The sequence below is a fragment of the Ambystoma mexicanum genome, chromosome 1q (genome assembly GCF_040938575.1).
Source record: "Ambystoma mexicanum isolate Mex_15411 chromosome 1q, UKY_AmexF1_1, whole genome shotgun sequence".
Lineage (NCBI taxonomy): Eukaryota > Metazoa > Chordata > Amphibia > Caudata > Ambystomatidae > Ambystoma > Ambystoma mexicanum.
The window spans coordinates 595,422,832-595,438,342 of NC_090922.1; the positions used below are offsets into that span (position 1 = coordinate 595,422,832).

Sequence of the window (15,511 nt, forward strand, 5' to 3'; positions counted from 1 at the left end):
GTAGTAGTATGCCCATTTTCTAGGTGGATTGAAGCAGGGCCCTGTTCACACCCAGATGCATTTAGAGCAGCCAAATTTCTAGTAAGGGAGGTATTCCCCAGGTGGGGAGTGTGCGAGGTGTTAAGGTCAGACAACGGCCCGCATTTCGCAAACAAAATGTTCCAGCATATCACATCCCTGCTGAGCATAAAACACAAATTCGCATGTGCATACCACCCACAGGCTAACGGTGTATGTGAACGCCTGAATGGCCTATTAAAGGAGGCAATTGCAAAGATACAACAAACAACAAAGAAAAGCTGGTTGTATTGCCTTCCATTAGCCCTATTTGAATTGAGGAATAGGCCAGGGTCCGACCACCACCTCACCCCTCACGAGGTGGTTACTGGACGTCAAATGCGCCTTCCCCTAACGCCAACGTCTAGGGCATTCACTGATCACGAAAGCACAGCGAGTGTGTTAGGTGATGAAATGTACCAATATGTGTCTTCTTTGATTACTAGTGTTGTGTTTGTGTCTCAACAGCTCGAGCGCACACGGGGCGGGTCTTCTGGCAATCAACAAGAAGGCGCCAATACAGAATTGGAAAAGGAGAACTTGTGCAAACTTGCTAAAGGTGACCACGTGCTACTTCGCAATTTCAACAGGAAATGGAACGATAAAAGATTTACTGGCCCCCATCTGGTAGAGGACGTATCAACAAGAGCAGTAAAGCTAAAGGACAAGCGTGCCTGGAACCACCTACATGATGTAAAGATTTACAAACTGCAGACCCGCCCCAGCGCCAACGACAGGTCCATTGGAAGAACAGCAACAACATCCTCAACAGCGGAAGGAAGTTCTACCACAGACAACGACCCAATTGTTCCCATACCGTGTCACTACCCAGCTTCCCCGGAGACAATAACTGACGAAGAAAGGGGTGATCCCCATACTGCCCACCCCATGGTCACACGCTCAAGGAGTAAAAATACTACCGCCAACTGAGCCCAGTCCCCCCTGCCCATTGACCCCCTAATATAGTAATAACTGAACTGAAGGACATTGCCTGCACAAGTACACATGTAAACACGTGAATGTTCTCTTTTTCTCTTCTCTCGCACATACAGGAACTGCGTATTATTGTATTGTTAAGAAAATAGCTACTGCCCAGGCGTAGATGGTACTCCCAGACGATAACTACCCAGAAGAATTGTCACACCAATTTGTATACGAAATAAAACGGCCAACGTACCTAAAAAGGAGAAGGGTACGTGTCTACTACACAGCATTCCTCTTGGCCATAGAATATTCAATGCCCCACCTCCGCCCATACTTGCCGGTCCTAAGAGATAGATCACTTAGAGTAGCGTGGGAACAGCTCTTCGCCTGGGCACTGAATGACTATTTGATAGGGAGAGCTTAAATAAAACCAACAACTAACCTTTAATAATAAGCATTTTGAGAATTTTCAGGCGGGCAACTTTAACGTCGCAAGAATACGCTGCCAGGACTGCAGCAAGGTAAGAGCAAAATGCCGGTGAGATTAGCATATGTAATAAAAATAATAGGGATTTTGATGATCACCGGGTTCTTGGCTGCCTCTGTATGGCAGTACAGCTATGCTATTAATTTTATTGCTGCACCCAAACCTAATACACCCCCGCCCCCTGCTGCAACAGGTGTTACTTCAGGTGATAGTAGTAACATTGCACCCAAGCAAAATAGAGTTAAACGCAGCACATACTCAGACAATAAAGGTATTGATAATTATATACAAGATTCAGCACACGTCTCAAACAACATATGGTACCAACACATGACCCGCATTGGTAAGCAGACAACAGAGGACAGCTGCTACGTTTGCTCATTAATACCATACGCCATGAGTGCTTCACGAACATTTGTTGCCACAGAAATAGATGAAAAAACAGCACAGTGCATAATATACTTGGCACTGTTCCAAACGAAAGGAAGATTTCAAGGGACAGTGGTGCATATGACATGGAAAACACGAGACTCATACCCATATGAAAATAACTTCCTCAAGACTTATTTGAGTTACCACAAGAGCAGTTTACATGCTGAAGCATTCAGATACATAACAAGTGGTCCTGCAAAAGGAGAAACAAAGAAAGTAACACTGCAGTATCTACCATGTGATTGGTACGCCACTGAAGTTCCGGGTAAACAAGGATGTTGGGAGAGCCGCTGGTAACGATAACCGGGAAAGTGTACCTGGACAACAGCTGGGAGATAGGAGTGATTGGCAGCAACATGGTAACAAAAGAAACTATCTCAACTATCGAGGCACACAACCACCGATGTTGGACGACGTGGATCAAGTATGTACCAATGCTCACGTGGGTAGAAACGGATGAAGACCCAATAACAATACTACCGCTGACTGCGCCCAAGGTATGCTACCAACATAAAGGAGAGGTGGACGTAGGATATAACGCCAACTGTGCAAGTGTGATGGAGTTACCTGAGGGGGGAGCAGGAACAGCAGTAATAATGGACCATTATTGGGCCTGTGGTGAAAAGGCATACCATACACTGCCTCCCCTGTGGAATGGTGTGTGCACGATGGTACACGTCAATGTACCATCACTAGTGGTACCCAAGAAGCATGTCAATGTGGCGAACTTTCCCAAAATGGATGAAGGGGACAAAAGAAAAAAAGAGATCTGCACCACTTCAGGAGGAGCAAGGGAACAGGACCAACAGCAATGATACTGTCCTAAATAGAAGGAAAAGACAAGGAGAACCATTGACAGGAAATTACCTGTGGGGAAGGTCGGAAACGGCACTCACTTCAATACCGCCAGAACACAGACTATTCAGCAGAGCAGCAATGTTCTTCTCCTCAATAATACATCCGGGACTGCAGGCTTACACAAACGCAAAATGGCTCCAGATAACTAGATGGGAACTAATGATGACCATCAATTCTACAGTAAATGGATTCAACGCAATAAAAGGAGCTGCGAGCTATAAGGATGGTAGCACTCCAGAACAGATATGTATTGGACCTTCTCACAGCAATGGAAGGACGAGTTTGTGCAAAAATAGGACAATCATGCTGCACGTTCATACCTGCCAACGATGCTGACAATGGTACACTGACAGAAGCAGTTTCACAATTGGCCCAGATGCACTCCAAAATGATGGATGAAAGTAACGGTGTAAACAAGGATAAGAGCTGGTTTTCACTATTATGGTCGTGGATGCCATCCTGGCTGTCAGATGGACTGAAAATTATAGTGGGTTGTACTATTTTGGCTGGAGCTACGCTGATCATAATTAGATTTTGGAAGGCTCGGAAGGCACGTACCACTGACGAGTTGCTTGAGATGGTGGGTATGCACCCCTTGATGCCAGCAGATGACGGCCAACATACAGGTGTGATAATACAGGAGAGGGAGAAGTTGCGCAACCAAATAATCACCGATGGTGGGTCTAGATGGTTGGTGAAGATCGAGAACCCAAGAAACCCCAGGAGCTACATAGGGAAATGGGTATACTGTACTCCTGGAGGAACCTGTGAATATATGTATTGGTCATTTGAAGATCATGTAAACCACTATGGACATCTAGGAGGAATAACTAAGATATGGCGAGTAAGAGGAGATAACAAAAAGGATATGTTTGTGGTCGACAAGTCGACCAGAGGGGGGGACTGAAGTGGGAGAATGGAAGACCAGACTCCCGTCCTTCACCTCTCGCGCTTGGCCTAAAGGGTCACGACCCAGACACCCGCCACGAGAAGAGTTTGTCCATTTACCAGACGACCAGATACCCTGGTACAGGAACATACGGATGTGTCCATCTGCCTGCCCAGCAGCCCGCCCTGGCCATGCCGACACCTGCGGCACAGACCAACTAGACTAAAATCTACACGTCGTTAGAGATGCCATGACGACCTAGCCAACGGTTAAACACACCTGTGCAAATATATACACTGGACACTCCCGCACCAATCTACACGAAGAATATACCCAGTGCTATGACGTAGGCGACAGGCATACTCACGGACATGCATCTTTATTATTTTCTACATAGGCTTTCAAAATGCAGAAACGCAAGACGCGTCATGAACTCATCTACAAAGCTTGCTCACGCGTCTCTTAAAACCAGTTGCCACCATGAGAAATATAATGAAGACACGATACTGGTCATGAAACTATATGGTACTGTAACCTAAAGCACCTTTGCACCAGATGGAGCCACTTATACACTAGGCCTAAGTAGGCCGCAAGCAAGAGCTCCCGTGGACATTAACAAAACAAGAGTCAGGTTGCTGATCCTGCAGAATGAGCCCGGCGAAGCAACCAGCCAAGGTCGCAATGTTGCAAACCCACATTCCAAGAGCAAATCATCAAGGGCACGATGTTGCAACCTCGCACTCCGCGCACCAACGCTAAAGTCACACCTGCAAATTAAACCAAACACACAGTGGAAAAACAATATTAATTGTGCAGAATTATGCCTCAAACACGGTCTCTCCTCACGTGACCAAGCCGAACCTGACATGATGCCAAGCCCAGGAGAAAGAAAGCGTCTGGATCACTCGTTACAAGACATAAGCAGATACAACTAAAAAGGCTCAATGGACATCTGCGACAGTGGGAGCAGCCAGCCCTCCAGCTATGAATAAATCCTCACATTGTCTGCACGTACCCATAGTGAAACATTGTTGCAAATGACAGGTACTCCGAGAGCTGGGAACAGCGATGGTCCCAGGCTGGGAAGCTCGCGGGCGCACCAATCAGAACATGGGGCTCCTATCACTGACGCCATTAGCTTTAACCAATCATCAGGGGTCTCCATGTAACAATTCTCATGTATCTAATTGTAGGGACAACCCAGATATATCACCTGACTAACCTTCATCCACTAATATTATTCTCTATACGTGTGCTATACTAACCCTACCACTCGAGTAACCAATTAAGAGTGGCGATAGGTTTTTTACTAACTTTTCAATGTGACGCAAGTAGCGCGTCATATCAAGGTAAAAAGGGCCTGCGAGCCCTACGATTGAGTGTGTGTCAGGACGGACGCGTACGCTCCTTGACCCATCCCTGCCGTTTTTGTCTAATAAACAGCAGAGTCACCTTGCTTCTTGCGTGTGTCTCATACTCTATCTCATCTGGGATATATGGGAGGAGTTGGGGCCTCCCTGCCCGGAGGTCTGCGGACGGCCCGGCCGACCCCGGCAGAATTTCCCCCCGACACATGAGAAGGAGGAAATCCTCCTCTGGCCATCATCACAGATCGACGACGAGTCGAGAGTCGAGTAGAAGCGGACACAGTGTGGAGAAGGCGGGACCGCCAAAACCACCTGCGAAGTCCATGTCGTCGACGGCGGTCCAGTCATCGGCCGCCTCCCTGCCACTTGCACAGGGGGCATCCACCGTCCCGTCGACGAGGGTCTCGTCGACGGGGGTCCTACAGGAGGCCTGGAGGCCTGAAGTCTTTGACCCGACCCCCCCGGAGGCTTTGCTACAAGAACAAGCTATGTTGCTGTCCTCGGAGGACGAGAACGAGAGAGTTGCTGGCCCAACAGACCTAGGGCTACGAGCAGCGGACAAGTCGTCGACGAGGGCATCCGTTACACCGGTTTCTGCCCCTCTCCTCAATCCTCAATCGGTTTTGTCGTTGGATATTCCTAGAAAAAAAGTTTAAGGCTCCAGAGTCTACCCCCAAGTGTTTATCCTCCCAACCAACACCGGACTCGGTGGTGTCGGCGGCAGCAGCGAGGAAGGCAAAGGCACAGTACAAGTGCACGACTCCTCCCGAGAACGAAGCGAGACGCCAAGATGCCTTTGGCAAGAAAGTGCTCTCTGTGGGAGCGACCACAGTAAAGGCCGCAAACTCTCTGGCAATTATGGCCAGATACGATAGGGAGATGTGGCACAGACTAGCTCTGCTACTTGATCATCTTCCAGAAGAACAGAGGAAAGCGGCGATGCTACTGGTCCGAGAGGGTGAGGAAGCCTCAAATCACGCAATAAACATCGCGGTGGATCTCGCTGAGTCAGGCTTCAAGCAAGTCAACAATGGGGTGGTATTGCGTCGACAGTCATGGCTTAAGTGTACCTACTTCAGGCCAGAAGTGCAATACAAGGTCTTGGATATGCCCTTTGAGGGAGACCTTCTTTTTGGTGAGAAGGTGGACGAGGCCCTAAAAGGAATGAAAGAAGATTCGGACACGGCACGTTCATTGGGTGCCCTCCAGAGTGGCAGAAGTTACAAGTCTTTTCGTCCCTTTAGAGGGGCTTCAGGTAATTCAAGATTCTCTTCTGGAGACAGATCCTTTGCCAGATCGGCTTACCCCTCCCAGGGATACCGACGTGCCTCACAATCGGCTAACCGTCGACGAAACTTCCAGTCTTCCAGAAAACGACCATCATACCCATCGTCGTCGAGAGACAAGCAAAATAAAGATCAGCAGTGACATACCACGAACCGTTCTGGGGGGAAGAGTTTCAGCATATGCCGACGAATGGGAAAGGATAACGACGGACCAATGGGTGTTAGACACTATAAGAAACGGACACTCTCTGCAATTCAAACACAACCCTCCGCAAATCCCACCTGCGTTCACCGCTCAGTCCCATATGAAGGTACTGCAACAAGTGGTTACACTCATGTTAGCGAAGGGCGTGATAGAATTAGTTCCAACATCACAGAGAGGCCAAGGAGTCATCTCAAGATACTTCATCGTAAAAAAGCCGAACTGCAAATGGCGTCCCATTCTAGACTTACGCGATCTCAACAAGTCCTTAAAGAGCCTGAAATTCAAGATGCTCACTCTGCAGGAAGTGATCCGCGCAGTTCAAAAGGGAGATTTCCTGGCGTCCCTGGATTTACAGGACGCGTATTTCCATATTCCAATGTGTCGGAAACACAGGAAATTCCTACGTTGTGTAATAGGGCGAACTCACTACCAATTCACGGTTCTTCCTTTCGGGCTCAAGACCTCCCCCAGAACGTTCACAAAATGCCTGGCTCCAGTGGCTGCCTGGCTAAGGAAGCAAAGCCACCATGTATACCCATACCTCGACGACTGGCTGGTAAGGGGATTCTCCCCAGCGTCGACCAACACAAGTCTGCAAGCCACCATGCAGCTTCTACAACGGCTAGGATTCGCCATAAACTTCGAGAAATCCTCTCTGCGGCCATCGAGAACGCTGGTATTCTTGGGGGCACAGTTCGAGACTCAGGGCTGGTGAAACCTTCTCTCGACAGGACCTCAAGACTCATTCAACAAGCAGCCCGGCTACGGCGAAACACCAGGATCTCAGAGAGAAAGTATGTTTCGGTCCTATGGGCCATGGCATCCTGCATCCATCTGGTGAGAAACTGTCGACTATTCATGAGGCCAGTCCAAGAATTCCTCGCGGACCGATGGACACAGGCTCAGGGATCGTGGTCGGACATGATATCCATAGACGACAAGCTACGTCGGACCCTTCAGTGGTGGCAGAGTTCCCACAATCTGAACAACGGTGTGCCCCTACAGGAGCCGGAGTTTCAGAGCACCATAATTACGGATGCGTCCCTAACCGGATGGGGAGCGCACATGAGGAACGGCCAAGCCGACTCTCAGCAGAAGCATGGCCCAGATACACGAGTGGGAAATGGACATGGGTCACCTGATGAAAGTGTTCCAGAAATGGGGTCACCCCCCTCTGGACGCCTTCGCGACCAAAGACAACAAGAAATGCGAGCAATTTGCAAGCAGATGGCCCCAAGAGGGTTCGGTGGGGGAGGCGTTCTCCTTCCCATGGACGGACATGTTCCTCTATGCTTTTCCCCCGTTTCCCCTCATACGGAAAACAATACAGTGGATACGCAGATACAATTGCCGGGTGATTCTAGTGACACCATACTGGCCGAGGCAACCGTGGTTCTCAGACCTCCTCCACCTATCGCTGGAACATCCCATAGCGTTTCCGAAGGTCCCGTACCTTCTATCCCGGGACAGAGGCACGGTGTGGCATCACGACCCGGACAGTCTCAACCTTACGTCCTGGCTCCTGACTTCTCGGAGTTCGGCGCTTTAGACATTTCAGAGGATTGCCAAAAAATTCTACAGGCGGCTAGAGCCCCTTCTTCTAACAAATCTTACTCCTATAAGTGGTGGAGATTCTGTGAATGGTGTAGAGGACAACAGGGCCTACAACCATTGTTGGTGACGCCGGAACAAGTTCTACCTTACCTGCTCCTCTTGGCAGAAAAGGCATTGTCCCCCTCATCGATAAAGGTACACCTGGCAGCCATCTCGAGGTTCACAAGGAAGAGGCAGTCGTCCCCTCTATTCAGTGACAGACTGGTAAAACACTTCATGCGGGGTTTATTTAGAGCTTTTCCCCCGGTGAAACGTTTTCCCCCGACGTGGAGCCTCAACACAGTGTTGGCAGGCTTGATGAAACCGCCTTTCGAGCCTATGGCCACGTCCGACATAAAATTCATTTCGTGGAAGTTGGCATTCTTGATAGCTATCACATCAGCCAGACGTATCTCGGAACTACAAGCGCTGGTCGTGGACCCGCCCTACCTAAGATTCTTTAAGGACAAGGTAGTCCTGGCAACTAACCCTATGTTCGTCCCGAAGGTTCCGACGGTATATCACAAACACTCATCCGTGGTTCTGCCTACTTTCTTTGCCACTCCATCATCGGCAGCAGAAAAAACTCTTCATACCCTGGACGTTAAGAGGGCTCTGAAATTCTACCTACATCGTACACAAGACATCAGGGCTACTCGGCAACTGTTCGTCGCATATGGTCCGTCAACGAGAGGAAAAGCAATCTCTAAACAGGGATTGGCTAGATGGGTCTCGTCGACGATTGCTTTTTGTCACTCTAAGGCCGGAAGGCCACTGCAAGGACATCCTAGAGCTCATTCTACAAGGTCGATGTCCTCCTCAACAGCGTTATGGGCGGGAATTCCGCTGACGGACACATGCCAAGCTGCGGCATGGTCAGTGCCCCACACGTTTACTCGCCACTACTGCCTTGCCAGGCAGCATGCAGACGAGGTGCAGATGGGAAGAGCTGTCCTGCGCCATCTGTTTCAGTAAGGTAAGCTCCTCCCTGTGGAGATTCTGTTGTCTGCCCTCTTAAGGGCGATATACTTTATGTGGGCAACGTTATATGACTTAACTTATCCCATTGTGTAGTAGGGTGAGGATATATATATATATATATATATATATATATATATATATATATATATATATATATATATATTGTTACATTACATTCTCACCGCCGTCTCAAGTATTACTGCTATACAATCTATTCTAAGCATGTGAATCCGTGAAAGATCCAATGCTGGGGAAGGGAATAGTTTCTTACCTGTAACTCCATTTCTCCAGCATTGGTATCTTTCATGGATTCACATGCGCCCGCCAACCTCCCCGTATGTAATGTATGCAATAAATTTAACCCTTCCTACTTTGGAGGGGGCGAAATCTGAAGGGGAGCCGCGGGGGCGGGCCTCTTATACTAGCACGGCCTGCGGAGCATGCGTAGGCGGGTCCTAGAAGGACGTAGATAGGACACAAAAGCGTCGAAAGTTTTCCTTTGGAAAAGGCTATATATATGTGTACCGAGGGGTCCCAGTCTGACGACGGGGAATATTCTAAGCATGTGAATCCATGAAAGATACCAATGCTGGAGAAATGGAGTTACAGGTAAGAAACTATTCCCTTGTCCGGTTTGCACCTGACCATGTATTGCATTTCTTTGCACTAGATCTTGAACACTGTTGGTCGAGAGCCTGGTTTGTGCTGCTTTTTGGAAAGTACTTGTCTGAAAACACCACTGCAAACCCCATAGACAGTGAGGATGGGAATATTTAGTTTTTAAAGGCGCTATTGTGGAGTGATGGGATTTTGGATGGAAGCTTTTTGCCCCTTTCAAGGTAGTCTAATCCTACAATAAGGTACCTTACTTGGCACAAGCAGTTGGTCGTCAGTGCATACTGTTGGCACCAATGGCATTCAGACCTATTTTAAGGATTACCAGGTGGGAGTGAACCATGTTGACAGTGTAGAGGGGTTGAATTACTTTCCTGAGCTTCGGGTGGCTATGCTGTTTTGGCTTGATATCTGGGTGTATGGCCCGTTTTCCTTTGCACCATTGCTTGATCTGTATGTGATGATTAGAATCAGGTCTCTGATCCACATGAGGATACATTTATCCATCTGATACAGATGTCGTTTTCGACGTATTTATGGTTGGTGGTTTAGCCCACACTTAAAGCATACATTTCTCTTCACAGGTCCCATGTGTTCTGACTCTGGATTCTGGTCTACCAGTAAGTACTCTTCTGTTCATATTTCATGCACGATCGCCAACCACATCCTTTCCTTAAAGCGTATTCAAGAGATAATGGCAAGGCTGTAGTGGTGGCAAGCTTTTGCAATTCAGCTGCACATAGCATGGTAATAGCCAGCAACCAGTGATGAAACTGATTCTGCCATATGATTACTACTGATTATACTCCTACCGTTCCATTATCTGAGGTTGCTTGGTATCCATGCTACTGATTTCCTTTCAGAAACCTATTTTCGACATCACATGCAGGACCTTTCCTCTGGTACACTCTAGGCTTCCACCCCTCCAGCTTATTTTCCTGAATAGGGCGATGTATGGCCTTTATAAGGGGAGGGGGGTGGGGCAGTACATTGGATCAACAGTAAAAATAAATGGAGTAAATAAAAAAAGGTGGCAAGTGCAGGGGTGAGCGCAGTTAACAAGACTGTGGGATACAGAAACAGCCCCAGGTGCTGGGGTTACCTTGGAGGCAGTGCAACTGGCAGGGCAGGGGAGGGGGGGGGCTGGGCTTGGAGTAGCCAGATGACCAGTGCCGTTTCAGTCAGGAATTAAGCAGGCAGGGGAGAGGAGAGAAAGCAGAAGGAAAGAGTCGAGGTCTTGGAGTGCTTCTGGAGATGGGGTTCAGGGAGGCTGTTCCAGAGGGAGGCCACAGCCGAAGAAAGATATACCACCAACTCATTGCTTGGAGGAGTGACTGACCTTGAGGGAGTTGGGAGGCAGATGAGCTTGAAGTAAGATATTTAGGAAGAGTTGAGGGTATTGAGGCCCCAGAAGGCCTTGTGGACAATGCAGAGATTTCAGTCCTGGAGAGAAACGATCCCTCCGCTTGAGGCCAAGGGCAAGTCTCCCAGTCCTGTTCTGGATGAGTTGCAGAGAGTAGAAGCAGGCAAATGTTGCCGTAGTCCAGCCTAGAGACATGGAGCTCTAGAGACAGCTTCTGGGTGCAAGGGAGTAAAGTAAACATACCCCGAGGTGCATTTGGTAGTGTAGAGTTGAAGATTACCCCTGAGGTTTTTAGCCTCACGTGGGAGAAAGGGGGCCAAGAGGCCAGCCGGAGATAAAGGAGGGAGCAGATGCAGAGAGTCTCGGTCTTACTGGTATGCAGGCCAGGGCAAATCTGTTTTGGCGACTTTCACAGATCGGTCTCGTCTAGAAACCTTGTCTGGGATAACGGGGCAGGGGGAAGCCAGACAAGGAAGTTAAAGGGACAGGATGTCCTGAGTTTTTAGAGATAAAATGAGAAGCCAGGGCTATGCAGGGGGCCTGGGAGGGGATGGGAGAGACTGCAGCAGGATTGGCCAGCTACTTGCAGATTTGAGTTCTGCTGAGTAGTTGAATACTTCAGAGACGCAGGCTTAGATGTGGACTCCCGTCTTGGTCCGGACAGAGCCAGTATTGACTTTGTAGCAGGCGGCAGGCCAGTTTGTCAGAGGATGTACAGGAAGCACACCATTTCCTCTCAGCCACCCTGCACTTGATGTTTATGGGTGACAATGTCTGAGTTGCACTTGGCTTTGGGCTTCAAGTTGTTCATGACGGGGGCAAGAACATCAAGAGTATCAGATATAGCAGCGTATAAGCAGCATAGAAGGGGCTGTGTCAGGGTGAGTCACCCAAAGGGGGTGAGAAGGTGGCGGCGAAAGCCTCAACTGACGCACGCTTCATGGGTCGGGATAACAGGGTGGGTGGCAGTACTTGAGTTGACTTGACCTGAGGGGTGGAGAGTGCTGGGAGGAAAGGAGAAAGTGATCACTCCAAGGGATGGAGTGGTGAGAGGATAGGGGAAGGTCTGAAGAGATCAGAACATCCAGTGTGTGCCCTGCAGATTGAGTTGGGCCGGAGGGGAGAATAGAAAGGGTCAGAGGTCATGAAAGGAAGCATCCATGTGGATGTTGGGAGTTGAGTGGTCGAGACCAGTGGGTAAGAGGAGAGGTCTGCCCACTCAGGAAGATATGACCAGGTGGCTAGGAGAGAGCCTACAGCTGAGGCATTCGAAAGAGTAGGCCTGCAATTAACTGGCAGAATCCACTCGGATACACCCCCTCCAGAGCAATTGGACCTTGGCGCAGAGCATCTTGTAGCCATCAGGAAGCAAGATTGTCAAAGCTCATGGCAGAGCTGGCCATGAACCATGTCTCGGTGAGACGGACATTGAGGTCAAGGTCTTCAAGGAGCCAGCAGATGTCTGGAGTGTTTGACAGCTGAGCGAGTGGCAATTTTGAGAAGGTTGCCATCCTTGAAAGACTTCTGGGGAAGGGTACAATCAGAGGTATGCCCTGCAGAGGTATAGAAGCCAGAGGAGTGGGGGCAGGGCAGAAGAGGGTAGCCAAGGAAGGCACAGCAGGAGGAAGGAATTTGAGGTGGCGGGAAGCATCTATCAAAAAGGTTGGAGGGCCATGGACCAAGACAGTCCCCTTCAGGTAAACGTTAGCCCTTCGAGGGTTGGAGACCATGATGTCACTACCAGATTTAGTGAGCGGGAGCAGGATAGTAAATTGAGAAGCAAGAGATCGAGAACCATAGAGTAGGGAGGCTAAGATGGGTAGGGGCAGCAAGAACACCAGGGAAGGACACGGGTGGCAAGCAGACGAGACAAGGAGAGATGAGACCGTAGTAGACAGTTTTCCACATGAACCCTTTGCTAAGGAGGCCACAACCACACATGGTGCAAGGTTTAGTAGTCCCTGGGATTGAGGCCACGGTTATCTCTCAAGTCCTTAAATATTGCCACTGGCTCCCAGTTGCTGCAAGGATCAAATTGAAATCCCTCTGCATCATCCATAAGGTTGTTGCTATCTACAACTTATTCACCAAATACTATTTCCCCCCACATCTTTATGCTACTAGGGTGCCAACTCTCTGCATGTCAAGCGCTTCTCTGAACAGTGAGCTGATGGTAATCGCTTTCCTCAGCTGGTTCCCTCTGAAACAGCCTCCCCCTTCCTGCCTTGAGCAGATCTCAAATTCTATAAGCTCCTCAAGACTCCTTTTCACCTTCCCTCGCTAAACCCTGTGTCCTGGGACCAGACCCCACGCCCCCTGCTCACTTCCAGCACTTGTCTTTGGGTGCTGACTGTGCTTTCTCAAGCCTGCGTTTTGGAGGGGGTCCCACTTTACCAAGTGATATCTACCAGGCTGTTTGCAACTGACTCCCTTGCACTTCCCCATTGGAACTCAACACTCACTGCAGCCCCCATCTCGCTGCACTTGCACGTTCTGAATGCTCACAAGGACTAGTAGGACTTATTGTCTTTTCTCATGTTCCCCCTCAGTTGCTCTGTGGGCAAATTCCTTGATGTATGGAAGCGCCTTACAGATACACAGTAAATGAAATGGTGGTAGGCTACTTAGGTAGCCAAAAAAACAATGATGGAGCTGAGTGTTTGCTGGCCAGGAAATGTACATGGCTGTCAGCCTGTATCAGACCAGGAACTAGGGTGCAGACTGGTGGTCTGTGGGGAGTTAGGTGGCAGGTGTATCCCTTTTTCAGTTGAATGGTGGTTCAGTCCTTGAGTGAGTTGGTTGTACATATTATTCCATTCCTAATCTGTGGCTTTATGTAGTTCAATGCATAGTGAATTTTTGTATTCATATTGTACCTTTACGGCCCCATGGTGTTTCAATGCGCATCAAGACAAAATGAACAAATCCTAGTGCTGTAACATGAAGGGTTGGGGGGTGGAGGGGGGGGTTGGGCAGTGCAGGTACAACTAAGTAAAGTGCAAATATGACTCTGAATGAGGTCCTTTGTGATATGTATTTGGGTATGAGAGGCTCCCATGAGGTGGGTCGACTGCTAGGTCTTGAAGACAGGCCAGCCAAAAGTGAGCGTGGTTTCTTTTTTTTTTGGGGTGTATAGGTTCAATTACCTTGTAAATGGCCATATTTCCTCGCAAGTAACAGGTGGCATTGTGGTTCTCGGTCCTGTCTTGCCCGGTAGGGGTGTAAATGGCTTTATTCTACATGGTGTGTGTTAGGAGGAGAGGCCGGCATGATTAAAGCGAGAGGAAAGGATTGCAGGACTAACAAGGCTTTTAAATGGTTTGGGGGGTTGGGGAGGGGGAAACGAGAGGCTGGTCTGTTCTCTGGCTACTATAGTGCATATGAGCCCACACTAACGCTCATGGGGTGCTTGTTTGCTTCAGGAAGATGGGAATAAATAGTTGTTACTAGACTAATGCAGTGAACATTTGACTCCTCAGGAAATGTTGCTGGTCCTACTAGACTGGAGCCCAAGAGACTGCATAAACAATTGGGTGAGTTGGCATTCTTAGTAATTGTATCATAAACCTGGTTTGTATGATGATAATAACTTGAACTCTCTCACTGACAAAGATGAAACGCAATTAACTGACAATCCTGATTTCTTATGTTTTGCTGCTGGATAAGATGACACCTATTACAGTTTCTTTTAATTTTCCATAGCTGCTGATGAAGCGACGCTAATGGTTATGAAGATTTCCGGAAGATTCATCTTGGGGAATCTAGCCTGGAAAATTGATACATTATCTGTAAAACGTGATTAAAATAATTTGAACAATGGAGTGGTCTTAATTGTCTAGCATCTTTAACGAAACACCACTGATGTGCTCACTTTACCTCCCATGGTGCCACTTGCTATTATAAGCTTTTAGCACAGCGCGATGTTCAGGCCACTCCACCATGGAGTGGGTTTTGACGCTAGACATTTAGTTTGTGGGATACTGCAACCTATAATGGTTAGAACTGGTTACATTTCAGCACAAGTATTTAGTCATGCACAGAAGTGGACAATGAGCTGTACAAGTTGCATGTATTTGTGACATAGTGAGGATTTGATTGTGGTTCCCCCCGAACAGGGTATTGCCAAGGAGTTTGGATTGTTGCCACTTTTTCCAGATAACTGGTATGTGGCACAACTCCTGCTGTGGCTTTCTACTTGCACCCCCTATCTTCGGCCAGAAGTGCATGGCTAACCTTTGCGTGGTTGTCTTGATGCCAAGGTGTCCAGCAAGGGGGACATGCACCAGCTGCAAGAGGAAGGGTCTTGGATGAATGGGAACAGCCATCTTCCTATGCATCAGTTGACTATTTTACACAACCTTCCTTTCTCAGCACACAAGTCCCTGGGGCAGTGCACTGCTGGTTGCAGCTACACAAGCTGTGCTGACATCGCAATCATTAATTCCAACTTTTTA

The 15,511-nt window shown here is 48.5% G+C and overlaps 1 protein-coding gene and 1 non-coding gene across 5 annotated transcripts in view; both read left to right on the forward strand.

The window, feature by feature from the left end:
- LOC138533143 (uncharacterized) overlaps positions 1-14,876 on the forward strand; it is a 30,455-nt gene extending 15,579 nt beyond the window's left edge. For 3 of the 4 annotated variants that reach the window (XM_069641126.1, XM_069641127.1, XM_069641125.1), the window contains one exon: positions 526-3,422. In XM_069641126.1, the coding sequence (XP_069497227.1) occupies positions 526-987 (462 nt within the window). In that variant the 3' untranslated portion in view covers positions 988-3,422. Of the gene's footprint in view, positions 1-525; positions 3,423-10,278; positions 10,315-14,536; positions 14,591-14,759 lie in introns of those variants that run through there. The other variant, XM_069641128.1, reaches the window with a different exon arrangement.
- On the forward strand, positions 10,454-10,525 carry LOC138565428 (small nucleolar RNA SNORD47). Its single transcript, XR_011301308.1, has one exon. It is a non-coding gene; the product is annotated as a small nucleolar RNA SNORD47 (small nucleolar RNA).
- Positions 14,877-15,511: the final 635 nt, after the last annotated feature.